This window comes from Parasteatoda tepidariorum, chromosome 3 (genome assembly GCF_043381705.1).
Source record: "Parasteatoda tepidariorum isolate YZ-2023 chromosome 3, CAS_Ptep_4.0, whole genome shotgun sequence".
Taxonomy (NCBI): Eukaryota; Metazoa; Arthropoda; class Arachnida; order Araneae; family Theridiidae; genus Parasteatoda; species Parasteatoda tepidariorum.
The window spans coordinates 62304675-62320895 of record NC_092206.1 but is presented as its reverse complement, the minus strand read 5'-3'; the positions used below and the strand labels follow the sequence as shown (position 1 = coordinate 62320895).

The window sequence follows — 16221 nt, the reverse complement described above, 5'->3', positions numbered from 1 at the left end:
TATCTTAAAAATGCGATTTTTCAAGTCATTACAAGTAATTGTATTACATTTTCATCTCCTGATTTTTGATTTTAAGAAACAAGATCTTAAAAATTTTCTTTACTTTTCCTTTTTCTTTCTTTTCGAATTACTGTGGTGCTTTTAAATTTAATAAGCATGCAAAAGTTTTCGAACTTTTTTTGAGGCATTTAGAAATATTTAAATGCAAATTACAGCAATGTAAAGTTTAATAGAATCTTCATTTTTGTAACTTTGAATTATAAAATAAAAATAAGTTAAGCAAAATCGGCTGAATAAATTCCCTACAAATAAAAATTTAAAACTACGATTTTTATGAAGAATTATTACTAATGAACTGTTTGACGAATTTTTTTATAAATCTTTAGTTCTTTTTAATTTAAGTTTAATATCTTGTAAAACTGTGAAAGTTTTACAGAGTTTTACAAGATATTAAACTTAAATTGAAAAGAACTATAATTGAAAATAAATTTAAATGAAGAAAAATGGTAAATAAACAGTGATTTTTTTTTGACGGAATTATTTTTGCATAAGTGAGTGCAAACACTATTTTAATTCACTAAAAAAGCTCTGCACGAGTGATGAAATATTTGAAGTTAAAAGTTGTATATTTGAGTTCAAACTTTTGTCTTCTCTGTTTAACATTTTCCATATTGTGACTGTCAGCTTTATATTGAGAGTTAAAAAATACCAAATCCATGAAAAAGGTATGTTTATTAAGAAAAAAAGAAGAAAGCTTTTGTATCTAATTATTCATAGGTTATTCACTTAATTCACAGGTTGAACAAATTTTAAGTTCTACCTAAAAATGAGTATATATGAAATCTATCTGCTAAACTATTAAGATCGTATATGTTAGTAAAAAAATCTCGATCATTAAATTAAAAGGTATTCATGTGTTTGCAGTTTTATTTTGTGCTTCGTAAATAATTATTTGATCAATTGAAGCAGACACAAGCCCATTTAAATATCTGCATTTTTTGCATAAACTTTAAGGAGTATGATGCAATTTTAAATTAATCTACTAACAAATAAACGTTTTAGATTTGAGCTTGTCTGCTTAGATTAAAAGTGGTAAGAAGAAAAAAAAAATTAACACTTATAAAAGAAATAAATAAAATCTACGCTCATTTTTTTCATAAAGTTTTACAGTCAAAAAGACCTCAAATTTGAGCAAAGTGTGTCAAAATAGCTCCGAAACATATATAGTTGAATAAAAAAAATGTGTATTCATACTTGAAAAATATTGAGCATTTTAAGCGTGTCACCGTACTCAACTACGAATAGATGGGGTTTTCAAATTCGACTTTATTTTCATACATTTTTGCCCAATTTTCTATAACCCTTTTTATAGTAGGTATGAAATTGATTTCTTAAAACATATAGGAAATGCCAAACAAATTCGTAAGTTTTTAAAATTTATTGACAAATTGATTGAAAAATTTTACAGAGAAATAATTTCATAACATTCTGAAAAAAATACTTAGAATAATAGGACAGTAACAAAACTTCTATAAGTTAAACAAGAGAAAATAATTTATGAAACGATAGTATCATAACTGTTTTTACTTAAAAGAAAACTCCCTAAGAATTAGTGAATATGGCCTTGAATTGTTTTTAAAAAAGGGGAATAACATCAACTTATACTAACATATATCTTTACAAAATGGTTTTCACCAATCCTGGAGCGGCAAGAAGACCGGCTCCGTGTAAACCGATTGGAGAAATAAGACCAGGAGAAGCAAGAACTCCGGGAGCAACTAATCCTGAGTTGATAGAAAGAGGACCACCAATCAATCCTTTTCCTAAAACAGGTGCTCCAATCAATCCAGTGTTAATCAGTGGAGCTCCAATCAAACCCTTTCCCATAATGGGTGCGCCGAGCAATCCAGTGTTGAGCAAAGGAGCACCAACTAAACCAGGAGCCAAGTGAGATACAACTGATCCAGTTTTGACTGCTGTGGTACCAACAAGGCCATTGGATGCAATTACTCTGTTGTCGACTGAGGTTGCACCAGGGATTGTTACGATGGAGCCAGTTTTGACTGCTGTGGGGATGACTCCAATAGGTGACAGGAGTCCTGGTGCAATAATAGAAGCTTGTGCAGCTGCAACAGCGGCAAACAGAAGGGCAATCTAAATGAAAATACAAAACAATTTATTTAAAAACATTCATAATAATCCTTTCGGAATAATATAAGCCATTCTCAGATAATCTTTAGTAATCATACCGAGCAATTTCTAAAATATTCAACAACAATCAATTTAATTTCAAATCTATTTCTGTGAAATCTATGCATTTTCTACATTTTATATTCACAAACATGGTATTTTAAAGATTAAAAACGCTTCAGGCAGTAGAGTTTAGTTTAAGTTAATAATACAGTACATATCAAAGCATACGTTTAAGTTTCAATTTCAGCTTTATTTTCTCAATGTAAAATTTAAATTTTTTGAAATTAGTTTTTAAAATTTTTTTAAAATGTTTTTGTTAATCTACAGAGCAACAATTTCCTTTTCAGAAAACAATACTGACATAATAATTTTAAATTTAAAATTAAGAGATACGTCTACTTTTTTTAAAATAAATTTAAAGTCCATAAGAATTTAACTTCTATTGAATTTAAATGTTTCGATAGAGTGGCTAAACATAAAAATTATTTCAATCTCTTATAAATGAAACATTAAAAATTTGTAATTGTATTCACAGTCAAGAATTTTTGATAAAGACTGTCGGAGGAGATATAATTCATATAAAATGAGATAATTGATCAATTTAATTCTGTCTATTGAATTATTCTACCTATACTCTTGGAATACATTTATTTTTTTCACCTATGTTAATATACTCACTCCTCTTCACCATAGCAGTAGAATAGGTAAAGCGGAGGTGAGTATTAAACTTACAGTCATTAGGTAAAATTTCGTTAACTTAAAGGAAGTTAATTCTATGGCTCTAACTAGCCTAATTTAGACTATATTTTTCAAAGATCCAATCTTAAGTGCTTTTTAAAAATATTACTTTAAGCCACTCATAAAATTGAAAACTATAAAGAAATTTAATCAAAACTTAATTGCCTGAAATATTATCTCAATAATGGAAAAAGATATTATACTTGAAATTATGTTTTATTCAAATAGTAAAAAGGCTCGCTTATTTGAAACAATTTTATTAGACATTTTAGACTAATTTAACTATAACCCAAAAAAAATATATGTTTAATACCATGTTTAGTACTATAACTTAACAAAATAAATTATTTAAGTAGGAGTCTTAGCCACCTGCTCACTTCTCTCACATAATCCACGATTTATATCTTTCTTCTAAGTGATAAACAGATTGTACACGGAGAAATTTAATTTCTTTGTAAAATTACGGTACTATATATTAATGATATTTCTGGTAAAAATTCCATAATTCTGTTAATAAGAACCAAAAGATGCGATATTTAAAACATCCATTTTATAATTTTTTCCGTTCATATGATAAATGTTTACCTAAAATTCGGATTTTCAAAACAATTGTTCTTATTAAATCATATTTAATGAAAAATGCGAAACTAGAAGTAAATTTAAGTAAATAATTGATTTTTATGCCATGCTTTAAGGTATTATGATAAAATTACTAAATTTTACCACATTAAAATAATTTTGAAGCTAGATATCGTTTTAAATAAGGTTTTCATTATTGTCGTGTAATAAGGTAATAGCATAGGATTACTTTATGGTAAAATATTACCAATTTTAGATTAAATCCAATAATTAGTCATTAAAATAAAGTAAAAAACGCAAAGCTAGAAAGTTACCGTAGAGAATAATTAAATATACATAATGTATAGTTATATATCTATACATTGTAATAGCATACAATGTACCTAAAGATACACTCAATAAGTTTCGCAATTTCGATTAGAGGAGATACATATTAATGTTTAAGTATGTAAGGGCTTTAAATAATTGAGATTGTGCAATAATGCAGCTAATTTTATGTGAAATTTTTAAAATTTGAAAAATATGCATTGATATTAAAATACCTGAAATGAATAACCTCTGATAAAGTAAAATAACAATAGCTTAAAATAGTGATATTTGAAAGACTTACCTTAGCGATCATTGTGAATTGATGAAGTTAAGGTAAACTATCTGATGCTAACTGTCCACCATATAGTATTTATATAGTTTTGAATCAATGAAAAATATAAAATGCGTGACAATCACGTGTATATGGGCACCGGTTTAGTTAAGGTCACGAATAAGATACACCCTCTTAAGAACGGGGAAAATAGCATTGAAAGAGTAAATTTTTCTTCTTGAATCTTATTAATAACCGTTGTAAACATTAATCGTATTAAATTATTCCTACTAAGAGGCGGGAGAAGTTTGTATTGTTTTTTATTGTTTATTCATAATTTTATTTCTAGATCAACAAGCTCATTAGAAGAATCATTAAATATAACTAAGNATAAGATACACCCTCTTAAGAACGGGGAAAATAGCATTGAAAGAGTAAATTTTTCTTCTTGAATCTTGTTGCATTAAATTATTCATACTAAGAGGTGGGAAAAGTTGATATTGTTTTTTATTGTTTGTTCATAATTTTATTTCTAGATCAACAAGCTCATTAGAAGAATCATTAAATATAACTAAGAGCTTGTTATGAAATTATGTGAAATTAATTCGAATGTTTTTGATAAAATTAAATGGTTTTATTGCAAATAGCTTCAAATATCAACATTCATCGTAAATTTGTATTTAGTACAATCTTCATACTGAAAATAATATAAATTAAGTAACTTAGATATTTTGCCTCTCCTGGAAAATGTTTTTAAATTTATTTTTCAAATTAAATTAAATAATTTTGATTCATTTCAGAAACTGTATTTATAATAGAATTCCAAATCTCTATTGTTTAATAAAGCGGAAGTAGCTATTTATAGTCAGTAAAGTCAAAATACTTATTTTTTATCAGTAAAGCCAAAAGTTTTATAACCATTTATCCAGTTTAAAAGAGGTCTACCGAATTTTTTCACAGTGTTTAACAACCATAAAATATGTCCATCATATACAGTGCTATAAGGAAAGAAACGACACACTCTGAATAACTTTTGATCTAGTTAATATATTTTCACATACTTAGATTCAGTTTTATTTGTTCGAAGAGAGACCTTATTGAGACGTTAAATTTGCTAATCATTTATTGAAGACGGTTTTGTTTAAATTATTATGAATTGCTATGATAATAGCTAATCGAAAATTTACACAACAGGAGTTTTGAAAGTAAATCAAAACTTTTTGGCGGATTCTTGAATTTTGATAAGGAAAATAATAGGTATGATCTCAATCTTTAAAATATTCCGGTAGTTAGGATGGGGGTACTGATACAGGAGTCTCCTTTTTTTCTGGATTGGTTCAAAATTACAAGGATACGGAGTTGAACATTAGTAGTTGTAAACCCAAAATTGGGTCTAATGTTCAACGACGGGAAAAAAATAAAAAAACATTTAGCAGGAGCCGCCATGGCTCAGGGGATAGAGCAGTGGTTACCAACTGGAGATCCGCGGGCCACATACGGCCCGCGAAGCCTCTTCTTGTGGCCCGCAAACTGAAATATATTAGTTATAATTTTTTTTACGGACAATATTCGTAAAAAATCTATATGGGTTTAAAATAGTTCTCCTTCGTTAAAAAAAACTCTAATTTCTTCGTTTCTGAGAAATTTAGCACACCAGCAGTGCAAAAAATTTATTTCTCAGATAAAAATCGACTTCTTATTTTAATTTGTAATTCAATACTTTAGTTTTGTACAGCTTGATAAAATCCTGACAGTAATATTTAATGTTCCTTCAAACATAAAAGAGTCCTATATAAAATTTTGATAAAGTTGCTGCCCGTCATTTGACTTGTGTTTTTAAATGGGACCACCTTCCTCATGCAAGTTGGAAACCCCTGGGCGTTCCCCTTCCAATGAGGTGAACCGGGTTCAAATCCCAGCAATGGTTGGTAGATACGAATTCACCATCCGGCTTGCACCAACCACAGTCCTTACGTGAAATATCTTCAGTGGTACATGGATAATGGGTTAAAATCCTTTTGCCATCTGGATAACCATGGGGGGTTCTCGTGGTCTACCTTTCCATGTATCGCAAATGTGGGTTAGTTCCATCAAGAGTCTTCTACGAAGGCAAATTTCTGCAAATGTTTGATCCAGGAGTTTCCTTGTCTTCTGGATTGGGTTCAAAATTACAAGGCTACGGAGTTTAACGTTAATAGTCGTAAACTCAAAAATTGCGTCGGCTGTTCAGCTACGGACATAAAATAAAATGAAAAACATTTAGCCGGATAATGTTAACCTTATTTTTATTTTTATGCATTTTGTGCTGTACTATTTATCTGAAGGAAAAATTATAAAAATTCATTTATTGGCAATTATAAGCAATTATAAAAGACATTTATAAAAATTCATTTATTGAAAGATAATAACATACTAAAAAATTTCTTGAATTTTTATTTATTACATGTACTATTTAATTTAATTATTGCAAGCATTTAGAATTAAGGTTTATTTGAAAAAAATTCAATGTATTTTAGAACAAGGCATTAATGAAATTTATAATTTGTATAAAATCAGTTACAAAGAAATTTTAAAGCTTAAACATAAAAAGGTGAACTTTAAAATTAAAAAAAGGTTTCAGAAGCTCATATTGCAACTTAAATAATAGTTTGCTCTAAAAAAGTAGCTTTTTTTCAACTTTAATATTTAAAAATTTTTCAGCTTTAAAAATGGTATGTCTGTCTCGTTTTTTATATACTTTTATCTTAACATTATATTAAAAAACAATTTGAATTTTGAATATTAACCTTGAATAAAAATTATTTTTTAGTTTGAGCAAATTTTTAATTTCTTAAATTATGATACTGGAGATATAAAGATTTTTTCTCCAGATATTTTTCGGTTTTTTCATTCTTCTTTTTAATGAAGTTTTGTTCGTGCAGTTAAAGCATTTAATCCTATTGAAGCATTAGGGTATAAAATGATGGACGAAATAAAAGAGAAGAATTCATAACATTATAATTATAAATCCACGCTTTCAAATTGACCAGGAGAGTGTTTTTTAAAAGACATTCTTGCAGTAAAAAGGAATAATTTTCACGTAGGCAATTATATTTTTTAAAAATCGTGCTGTTATAAAAAATTGAGATGAAAATTTGTAAATGTGTACAGTTTTTACTCAGACAGCAATAAAATACTTAGAAGCAGTTCGTTATAAAAGTGTCACATTTTAAAAAAAGTGGATACACTGTAAAAATTTCAGAATAAAGTACCAGTACCTTACGTGCATCATATGTACATTTTACCAAAAATTCCTTTTTTTATGTAATATAATGTACCGTAAGTTTTACAGTAATATTTATTTAATTAGAGTGACTCAGTGATTTTACTCTAATTATTACTGTAAAAATGATGGTATATTAGATTTTTTTTTGTTCCGTAACATATTCCAGTAAAAATAGAGTTTACGATAAAAAGTACTGACATCCTGAGTGCTGGTACAATTTACCATAATTTGAAAGGGAATTTTTTACAGTGTACTACATTTATTGAAAGGCTAACGTCGTTTTTTAAATCAAAATAATAGCTGCTTTGGTCAAATAAATTTTCTAAAGCACTTGTTGTTTAATTATCTTGAAAAGATTTTATTTTAACGAAGATTTGACTTGTTTTGTTCATAATACTTTTAAATACATTTGAGTTTTCAAAAGATAAGAACAGCTTCAATTTACCTCGATTTTACCACCAGATTATTAATTTTTTTTTAAATTCTGATGGCCAACCAAAATGACTTGATTATAATGCAGCTATTAAAAACAAGTAATTTTACAATTCCATTATTGCTATTTAGTGATTTTGTTTACGAGCATTTCTGATGCAATCAAAAGGAAAGTTACATTTCAGGATTATGTTTTTGAGACCAGTAAACATTAATATAGTCATTTCAATGTCAGATATCAATATGGCGGGGTGAAGCAGGGAAATGATCTCGATTGAATCCAGAGAAAATATGTTTGGAACCAGTTCCGGTCGGTTTTACACCAGCCTTTCACTTTTCATGTAAATTAAATTCTACTATTTGGATGTCTTTAACTTTCCGTTATATGTTTTTTTTTGTTCATACATTTGCTTATGGCCTTATTGTTTAAATCAGAGGTTCGCAAACAGCCTTGGCAAAACATTTCCCAGAGCTTATTGAGAAGTTAAGGCAAGATTGAAAATATAAAATGATAATAATAAAATAAGTATAAAATATGTTTCAAAATTAAAAATATTTTTTTTTACAAATGCTTATAGGTTTCACCCCCATAATAGCCCTGATTTCATAGATTAGATTCCTGATTCTATAAAGATAAAATTTTATTCTAATCTGTTATCTTCGCAATTTTATCCACAGACATTTTTTAAAAAATTCTTTGTTATTATTAGGCCAGTATAAAATTAATTTGCTGTTTTTGGTTAAAAATATTATTGAGAAATAGTGCAAAAAGTTAAGTTCCTTGCAATTTATAACAAATATTTCATAAAAGTTGAGTCAGTAGGTGAAGACATTTTATAGGGCTTGCAACATTTATGTATCAGGAGTAAATAAATACGTTTATAAATTTTTCAAACATTTCAAATATTAATTTCTCCTGGAATATTAAAACTATGCCTCATGAAAAGATAAAAATATAGAGAAAACATGGAAAATAATAAAGATTAATGAGAAGAGAAGAAGAAAAATTAAGAAAAAAATACTTAAAAAAATATTGAAAAGACAGAAATCAAAATATCAATTATTTTAATTTGTTTAAAGACTTTTTAATATTTTTTTAAATAAAATTTCTCTTTTTTAAATATTTTTAAAAATATTTTATTTTAGCAATTTTTCTTCTTTGCTTTTCATTAATCGTTATTATATTCCATGTTTTCTATATATTTCAAAAGTATTTTATGCATTTCATTTCCTTGCAGCTAACGCGCAGTAAATAAAATTTATTAATTTTCTTTGTTTCTCTCTCTTTACTTTTTATCCTTTTAATCTTTATTGTGCTATATATATATATATACACTCTAAAACAAAAAAATCGACGCACCAAAAAGCAATCATCCGATTATTTGAAATTTCGTATGCATGAATGTTTTGAACAGATATGGCTGGAATGATGCCAACTGGAGACGTATAGTCTTTAGCGACGAATCCCGCTTCCAACTGTGTCCTGACGATCATCGAAGACGTATTTGGAGACGCACAGGGCAGAGGGGGATCCTGCCTTCACTATTGCACGCCACACCGGCCCTCGACAAGGCAATGGTCTGGAGTGCCATTTCCTTTGACAGCCGGACCCCATTGGTAGGCATTAGAGGTACACTTACTGCACAGTGGTAAGTCGACGACATCCTAAGACCTGTTTTGCTACCGTTCCTTTTGCAGCGCCCTGAGCTGGTTTTTCAGTAGGACAATGTCAGACCACATACGGCCCGTGTTGCAATGAACTGTCTGCAAGCTTGCCAAACTCTTCATTGACCTGCCAGATCACCAGATCTCTCTCCCATCGAGCATGTCTTGGATATCATGGGAAGGCGATTGCATCTGGCACGAAAAGTTGATGACCTCGTTCGACAATTGGATCGAATTTGGCAGGAAATACCGCAAGAGACCATTCAGGAGCTTTATCTGTCTATGCCACGCCGTGTGGCAGCTTGTATCCAGGCTAAAGGGGTGTCAACACCTTATTGAATTTGTTACTGAAACTCTCTCTCTCTCTCTCTCTCTCTCTCTCTCTCTCTCTATCTCTGTCACACACTGTTACGTTACAGTCTAATNATGCTCTCTAATATTGAACCAATATAGCTTAAGTAAAATTTATATCAATAAAATAGTGTGAGGAGCATTAAAAAATTGAAACAAAAATAGAACACATTAAGTAAATAACTTATACGAAATAAAACATATCAGCCACAAAAAAAAAAAACAGAAAATAAAATGTAAAGAAAATGCAGAACAAAATACAAAACGAATTCTTTAAAGCGAGTAGCAAATTCAAATGAGCTTACACATACCGGAATCTTTCAAGAATGATTTAAAAAAGTTTTGTCACAAAATTGTCAGATTAAAAAATATGAAAACAGAAGCGCAAATAGAGTTAGAAAAGTAAATCGAGTGATCTTTTGTCACGCGTTCTTACTGCAGTACTTAAGCGCGTTTGATTTGTTAGTTACCATGGATTAGCGCTAAGTAATAATATTATACTGAATACTTTATAGTTTATTATTAATAAGGATGATATTTAATTATACAATTTTAATGATATAAAAAATTAACACTTATTTTACAAAGAGGGACATGCTTTGCTACTTTGCACAGTTTACTGTTTAAATCCTTAAAAATATACTCAAAGAACAACGTCCCAAACACACAAAATAAGAAAAACGAAGAAAATTAATTATTAAAATTATATAATAAAATTAGATAAACGAAGAAAACAAACATAAAAAGCTTTAATTAATTTTTTATGCAAATCTTTTTCTGTAAATCCTTTCCTTAATTTATTATTCAAAACGAAACACTTTTTCTCACACTTTAAAATTCACATCCTGTCTATTAATCTATTATTGCAAGTCTTACAAATGAAAATTAATTAAAATAAGGAAAATGGAAAATAATTGTGAACATTGATTTTTTTGAGGGAACTATCTTTGGATAAGCGACTGCAGAGATTATTTTAATTCATGAAAAATCTTTAGACGAGTGAAGAAATATTAGAATTGAAAAGTTGTATATTTGAGTTCAAACTTTTGACTTTCCAAGATTTTTTGGATTGTAGCTGTCAGCCATATATTCAAAGTAAAAAAATACCAAATCAATACAAAAGGTTTTTATTATTTAAAAAAAAAGAACAAGAAAGCTTTTGTATCTGATTATTCATCGGTTATTTACTTAATTCATAGGTTGCACATATTTAAAGTTCTATCTAAAAATAAGTATATATAAAATCTATCTGTTAAACTATTATGATCGTATATGTTAGTATTAAACCGTATATGTTAGTTAAGATTGTATATGTTGCTATCTCAATCATTAAATTAAAAGCTATTCTTGAGTTGGCATTTTTATTTCGTGTTTCGTAAATAATTATTTGATCAATTGAAATAGTTGCAAACCAATTTAAATATCTGCATTCTTTGCAAACTTCAAAGAGTATGATGCAATTTTAAATTAATCTACTAAGAAATAAACGTTTTACATTTAAACTTGTCTGTTTAGAGTGAAAGTGGTGAGAAGTGAATAAAATTATCAATCATAAAAGAAATTTTAAAAAATTCGACGTTGAATTTCTCGTAAAGTTTCACTGTCAAAAAGAGCTCAAAATTAAGAAAAATAGTTCCGAAACATATACAGTTGAATATAAAAAAGGGGAATTCATAATTAAGAAATATTGAGCATTTTAAGAATGTCACCATACTCAACTACGAATGGATGGGATTTTCAAATGCAACTATATTGTGATTTCAAAAAATCCGCCAAACAAACTCGTAACATTTAAACATTTATTGACAAATTGAATGAAGAAATTTTACAGAGAAATAATTTAATTACATTCAGCAAAAAAAAAGCTCAGAAGAATAGGACAGTAAGAAAACATCTATAAGTTAAACAAGAGAAGTAATTTATGAAATGATAGTATCATAATTGTTTTTACTTGAAAGAAAATTCCCTAAGAGTTTGTGGACATGGCATAAAATGATTTTAAAAAACTGGGAATAATATCAACTTATAATATCACATATCTTTATAAAATGGTTTTCACTAATCCTGGAGCTGCTAGAAGACCGGCGCCGTGTAAACCGATTGGAGAAATAAGACCAGGAGCAGCAAGAACTCCGGGAGCAACTAATCCTGAGTTGATAGCAAGAGGACCACCAACCAGTCCTTTTCCTAAAAGAGGTGCTCCAATCAATCCAGTGTTAAGCAGTGGAGCTCCAATCAAACCTTTTCCCATAATGGGTGCGCCGAGCAATCCAGTGTTGAACAATGGAGTACCAACTAAACCAGGGGCCAAGTGAGATACAACTGATCCAGTTTTAACTGCTGTGGTACCAACCAAGCCATTGGATGCAATTACTCTGTTGTCGACTGAGGTTGCACCAGGGATTGTTACTATGGAGCCAGTCTTGACTGCTGTGGGGATGACTCCAATAGGTGACAGGAGTCCTGGTGCAATAATAGAAGCTTGCGCAGCTGCAACAGCAGCAAGCAAAAGGGCAATCTAAATAAAAATATAAAACAATATATTTCAAAACAGTCATAAAAATGCTTTCGGAATAATATAATCAATTCTGAGATAATCTTTAGTGCTACAATATCGAGTAATTTCTAAAATATTCAACAGCAGTCAATTTAATTTCGAATCTATTTTTGTAAAATCTTCTAAATTATTGTGAAATTAAATAAACTTTGACTTTTTTTTAATAAGTACATATTGTGAAATGTTCATATTTTAAAATTTTAATAGTTGTAAGTAATTTAAATTTAATAGTGTACTTTTTTAATAATTTTGAGCTAGATATCATCTTAAATACGCTTTTCATTGTCCTCGTGTAATAAGGAAATAGCATAGGATTACTTTATAATAAAATAACACCAATTTTACATTAAAGTTTGAGTTTATTACTAATAATTTTTTTTAACTTTATATAGTTATTTAACATTCAATATTTTTCTGCATTTGTTGTCTGATTACAGTTTTACGTAAAATTTATTCTGAAATTAAGTTAACTTTAACTCTTGTTTAATAAATGCATATTCTTAAATTTTCATATTGTAAAATGTTAATACTTGTAAATTATTTAAATTTAATAACGTAAAGTTTTTATAATTCTGAAGCTATATATCATTTTAAATATGTTTTTCATTATTGTCGTGTAATAATTTAATAATATAAGATTACATTATAATAAAAATGCCAATTTTATATTAAAGCCAATAACTAGTAATCAAAATAAAAAAAGCTTAATAATAGCAGAGAATATACCCAAAAAAGGACGCTTAATAAACATTACAGGTGAATATAACGAAATAAAAGATTAAGAAATGTTTAGCAACTAAACAATACTTTTATAACTTTAATCTATCTGATAAACGAACTATGACAACCTATGAAACCCGTATCTTTTTTCTTCTCTTTCGTAAAACTAGAAAGTTACCATAGAGAATAATTAAATATACATAATGTATAGTTATATTTATATGTTGTGATAGCATACAATATAAGTAAAGAAACACTCAATAAGTTTCAAAATTTCGATTAGAGGAGATGGTTATTAATTTTGAAGTATGTAAGGGCTTTAAATAATTAAAATTTTTCAATAATGCAGCTAATTCTATGTGAAATTTTTAAAATTTGTGAAATATGCATTGATATTAAAATACCTGAAATGAATAACCTCTGATAAAGTAAAATAACAATAGTTTAAAATAGTGATATTTGAAAGACTTACCTTAGCGATCATTGTGAATTGATGAAGTTAAGGTAACTATCTGATGCTAACTTCACACCATATAGTATTTATATAGTTTTGAATCACTGAAAAATTTAAAATGCGTGACAATCACGTGTATATTGGCACCGGTTTAGTTAAGGTCACGAATGAGATACACCCTCTTAAGAGCGGGGAAAATAGCATTGAAGGAGTAAATTTTTCTTCTTGAATCTTGTTAGTTACCGTTGTAAGCATAAATCTCAATAAATTATTCATACTAAATGGTGGTAGAAGTTGATATTGTTTTTTATTGTTTATTCATAATTTTATTTTTAGATCAACAAGTTCATTAGAAGAATCATTAAATATAACTAAGAGTTTGTTGTGAAATTATGTGAAATTAATTCGAATGTTTTTGATAAAATTAAATAGGTTTACTGCAAATATAGCTTCAAATGTTAACATTCATCGTAAATCTGTATTTAGTACAATCTTCATGCTAAAAATAATATAAATTATGTAACTTAGATATTTTACCTCTCCTGGAAAAATTTTTTAAATTTTTTTCGAATTAAAATAAATAAATTTGTTTCATTTCACAAACTGTATTTATAATAAATTTCAAATCTCTATCCAGTCACGTTTTACGTTTATTAAAGCATAAATAGTTATTTTTATTCAGTAAAGTCAAAATACTTATTTTTGATCAGTAAAGCCAAAAGTTTTATAATGCATTCATCCAGTTTAAAAGAGTTGTACCGAATTTTTTCACAGTGTTTAGCAGCCATAAAATATGTCCATCATATACAGTGCTATAAGGAAAGAAACGACACACTCTGAATAACTTTTGATCTAGCTAATTTATTTCCACATATATTAAGATTCAATTTTATTTGCTTAAAGAGAGACTTTATTGAAACGCTAAATTTGCTAATCATTTAGTGAAGACGGTATTGTCTAAATTATTATGAATTGATAGGATAACAGCTAATCAAAAATTTACACAACAGGTGTTTTGAATGTAAACCTAAACTTTTTGGCGGATTCTTGAATATTGATATTCAAAATAATAGGGGTGATCTCAATCTTTAAAATATTCCGGTAGTTAGGATGGGGTAAGGAGTTTCCTTGTTTTCTATATTGGTTCAAAATTACAAGGCTACGGAGTTGAACATTAGTAGTTGTAAACCCAAAATTGAGTTGAGTGTTCAACGACAGGAGAAAAATAAAAAAAAACATTTAGCAGGAGCCGCCATGGCTCAGGGGATAGAGCAGTGGTTACCAACTGGAGATCCGCGGGCAACATCCGTCCCGCGAAGCCTCTTCTTGTGGCCCCCGAACTGAAATATATTAGTTATAATTTTTTTACGGACAATATTCGTAAAAAATCTATATGGGTTTAAAATAGTTCTCCTTCGTTAAAAAAACTCTAATTTCTTCGTTTCTGCGAAATTTAGCATACCAGCGGTGCAAAAAATTTATTTCTCAGATAAAAATCGACTTCTTATTTTAATTTGTAATTCAATACTTTTGTTTTGTACAGCTTGATAAAAGCCTGACAGTAATATTTAAGGTTCCTTCAAACATAAAAGAGTCCTATATAAAATTTTGATAAAGTTGCGGCCAGTCATTTCACTTGTGTTTGTAAAAGGGGCCACCGGCCTCATGCAAGTTGGAAACCCCTGGGCTAGAGCGTTCCCCTTCCAATGAGGTGAACCGGGTTCAAATCCCAGCAATGGTTGGTAGATACGAATTCACCATCCGGCTTGCACCAACCACCGTCCTGACGTGAAATATCTTCAGTGGTACATGGATAATGGGTTAAAATACTCTTGCCATCTGGCTAACCATGGGGGTTTCTGGTGGTCTTCCTCTCCATGTATCGCAAATGTGGGTTAGTTCTATCAAGAGTCTTCCACGAAGACAAATTTCTGCAAAAGTTTGATCCAGGAGTTTCCTTGTCTTCTGGATTGGGTTCAAAATTACAAGGCTACGGAGTTTAACGTTAATAGTCGTAAAGCAATAAAATACTTAGAAACAGTTCGTTATGAAAGTGTAAAGTACCGGTACCTTACGTGCATCATATGTACATTTCACCAAAAATTCCATTTTTACTGTAATATATTGTACCGTAAGTTTTACAGTAATATTTATTTAATTAGAGTGACTCAGTGATTTTACTGTAATTATTACTGTAAAAGGTATGATATATTGGATTTTTTTTGTTCCGTTACATATTCCGGTAAAAATAGAGTTTACGGTAAAAAGTACAGACATCCTGAGTGCGATTACCATAATTTGAAACGGAATTTTCTACAGTGTACTATATTTATTGAAAAGCTAAGGTCATTTTTTAAATCAAAATTCTAACTGCTTTGGTCAAATAAATTTTCTAAAACACCTTTTGTCTAATTATCTTGAAAAGATTTTATATTAACAAAAATTTGACTTGTTTTGTTCATAATGCCTTTAAATACATTTGATTTTTTCAAAAGAAAAGAACAGCTTCAATTTACCTCGATTTTACGTCCAGATTAGAATTTTTTTTTTTTTTTAGTTTCTGAAGGTCAACTAAAATGACTTGATCATAAAGCATACATTAAAAACTCAAGTAATTTTACAATTCCATTATTGCTATTTAGTGATTTTGTGTGCGAGCATTTCTGATGCAATCATAAGGAAAGTTA

At 28.8% G+C, this 16221-nt stretch overlaps 2 protein-coding genes across 2 annotated transcripts; both read right to left on the bottom strand.

Moving 5' to 3' along the window:
• Positions 1-1419: 1419 nt before the first annotated feature.
• LOC107443433 (elastin-like) lies at positions 1420-4198 on the bottom strand. The gene is made up of 2 exons (XM_016057290.3): positions 4121-4198; positions 1420-2154 (listed from the first exon to the last, which is right to left on the bottom strand). The coding sequence occupies exons 1-2, from the start codon at positions 4130-4132 to the stop codon at positions 1678-1680; spliced, it is 489 nt and encodes a 162-aa protein (XP_015912776.2). The 5' UTR covers positions 4133-4198; the 3' UTR covers positions 1420-1677.
• Positions 4199-11588: 7390 nt separating this feature from the next.
• LOC107443432 (elastin-like) lies at positions 11589-13665 on the bottom strand. Its single transcript, XM_016057288.3, has 2 exons — positions 13553-13665; positions 11589-12321 (listed from the first exon to the last, which is right to left on the bottom strand). The coding sequence occupies exons 1-2, from the start codon at positions 13562-13564 to the stop codon at positions 11845-11847; spliced, it is 489 nt and encodes a 162-aa protein (XP_015912774.2). The 5' UTR covers positions 13565-13665; the 3' UTR covers positions 11589-11844.
• Between the last annotated feature and the right edge of the window lie 2556 nt (positions 13666-16221).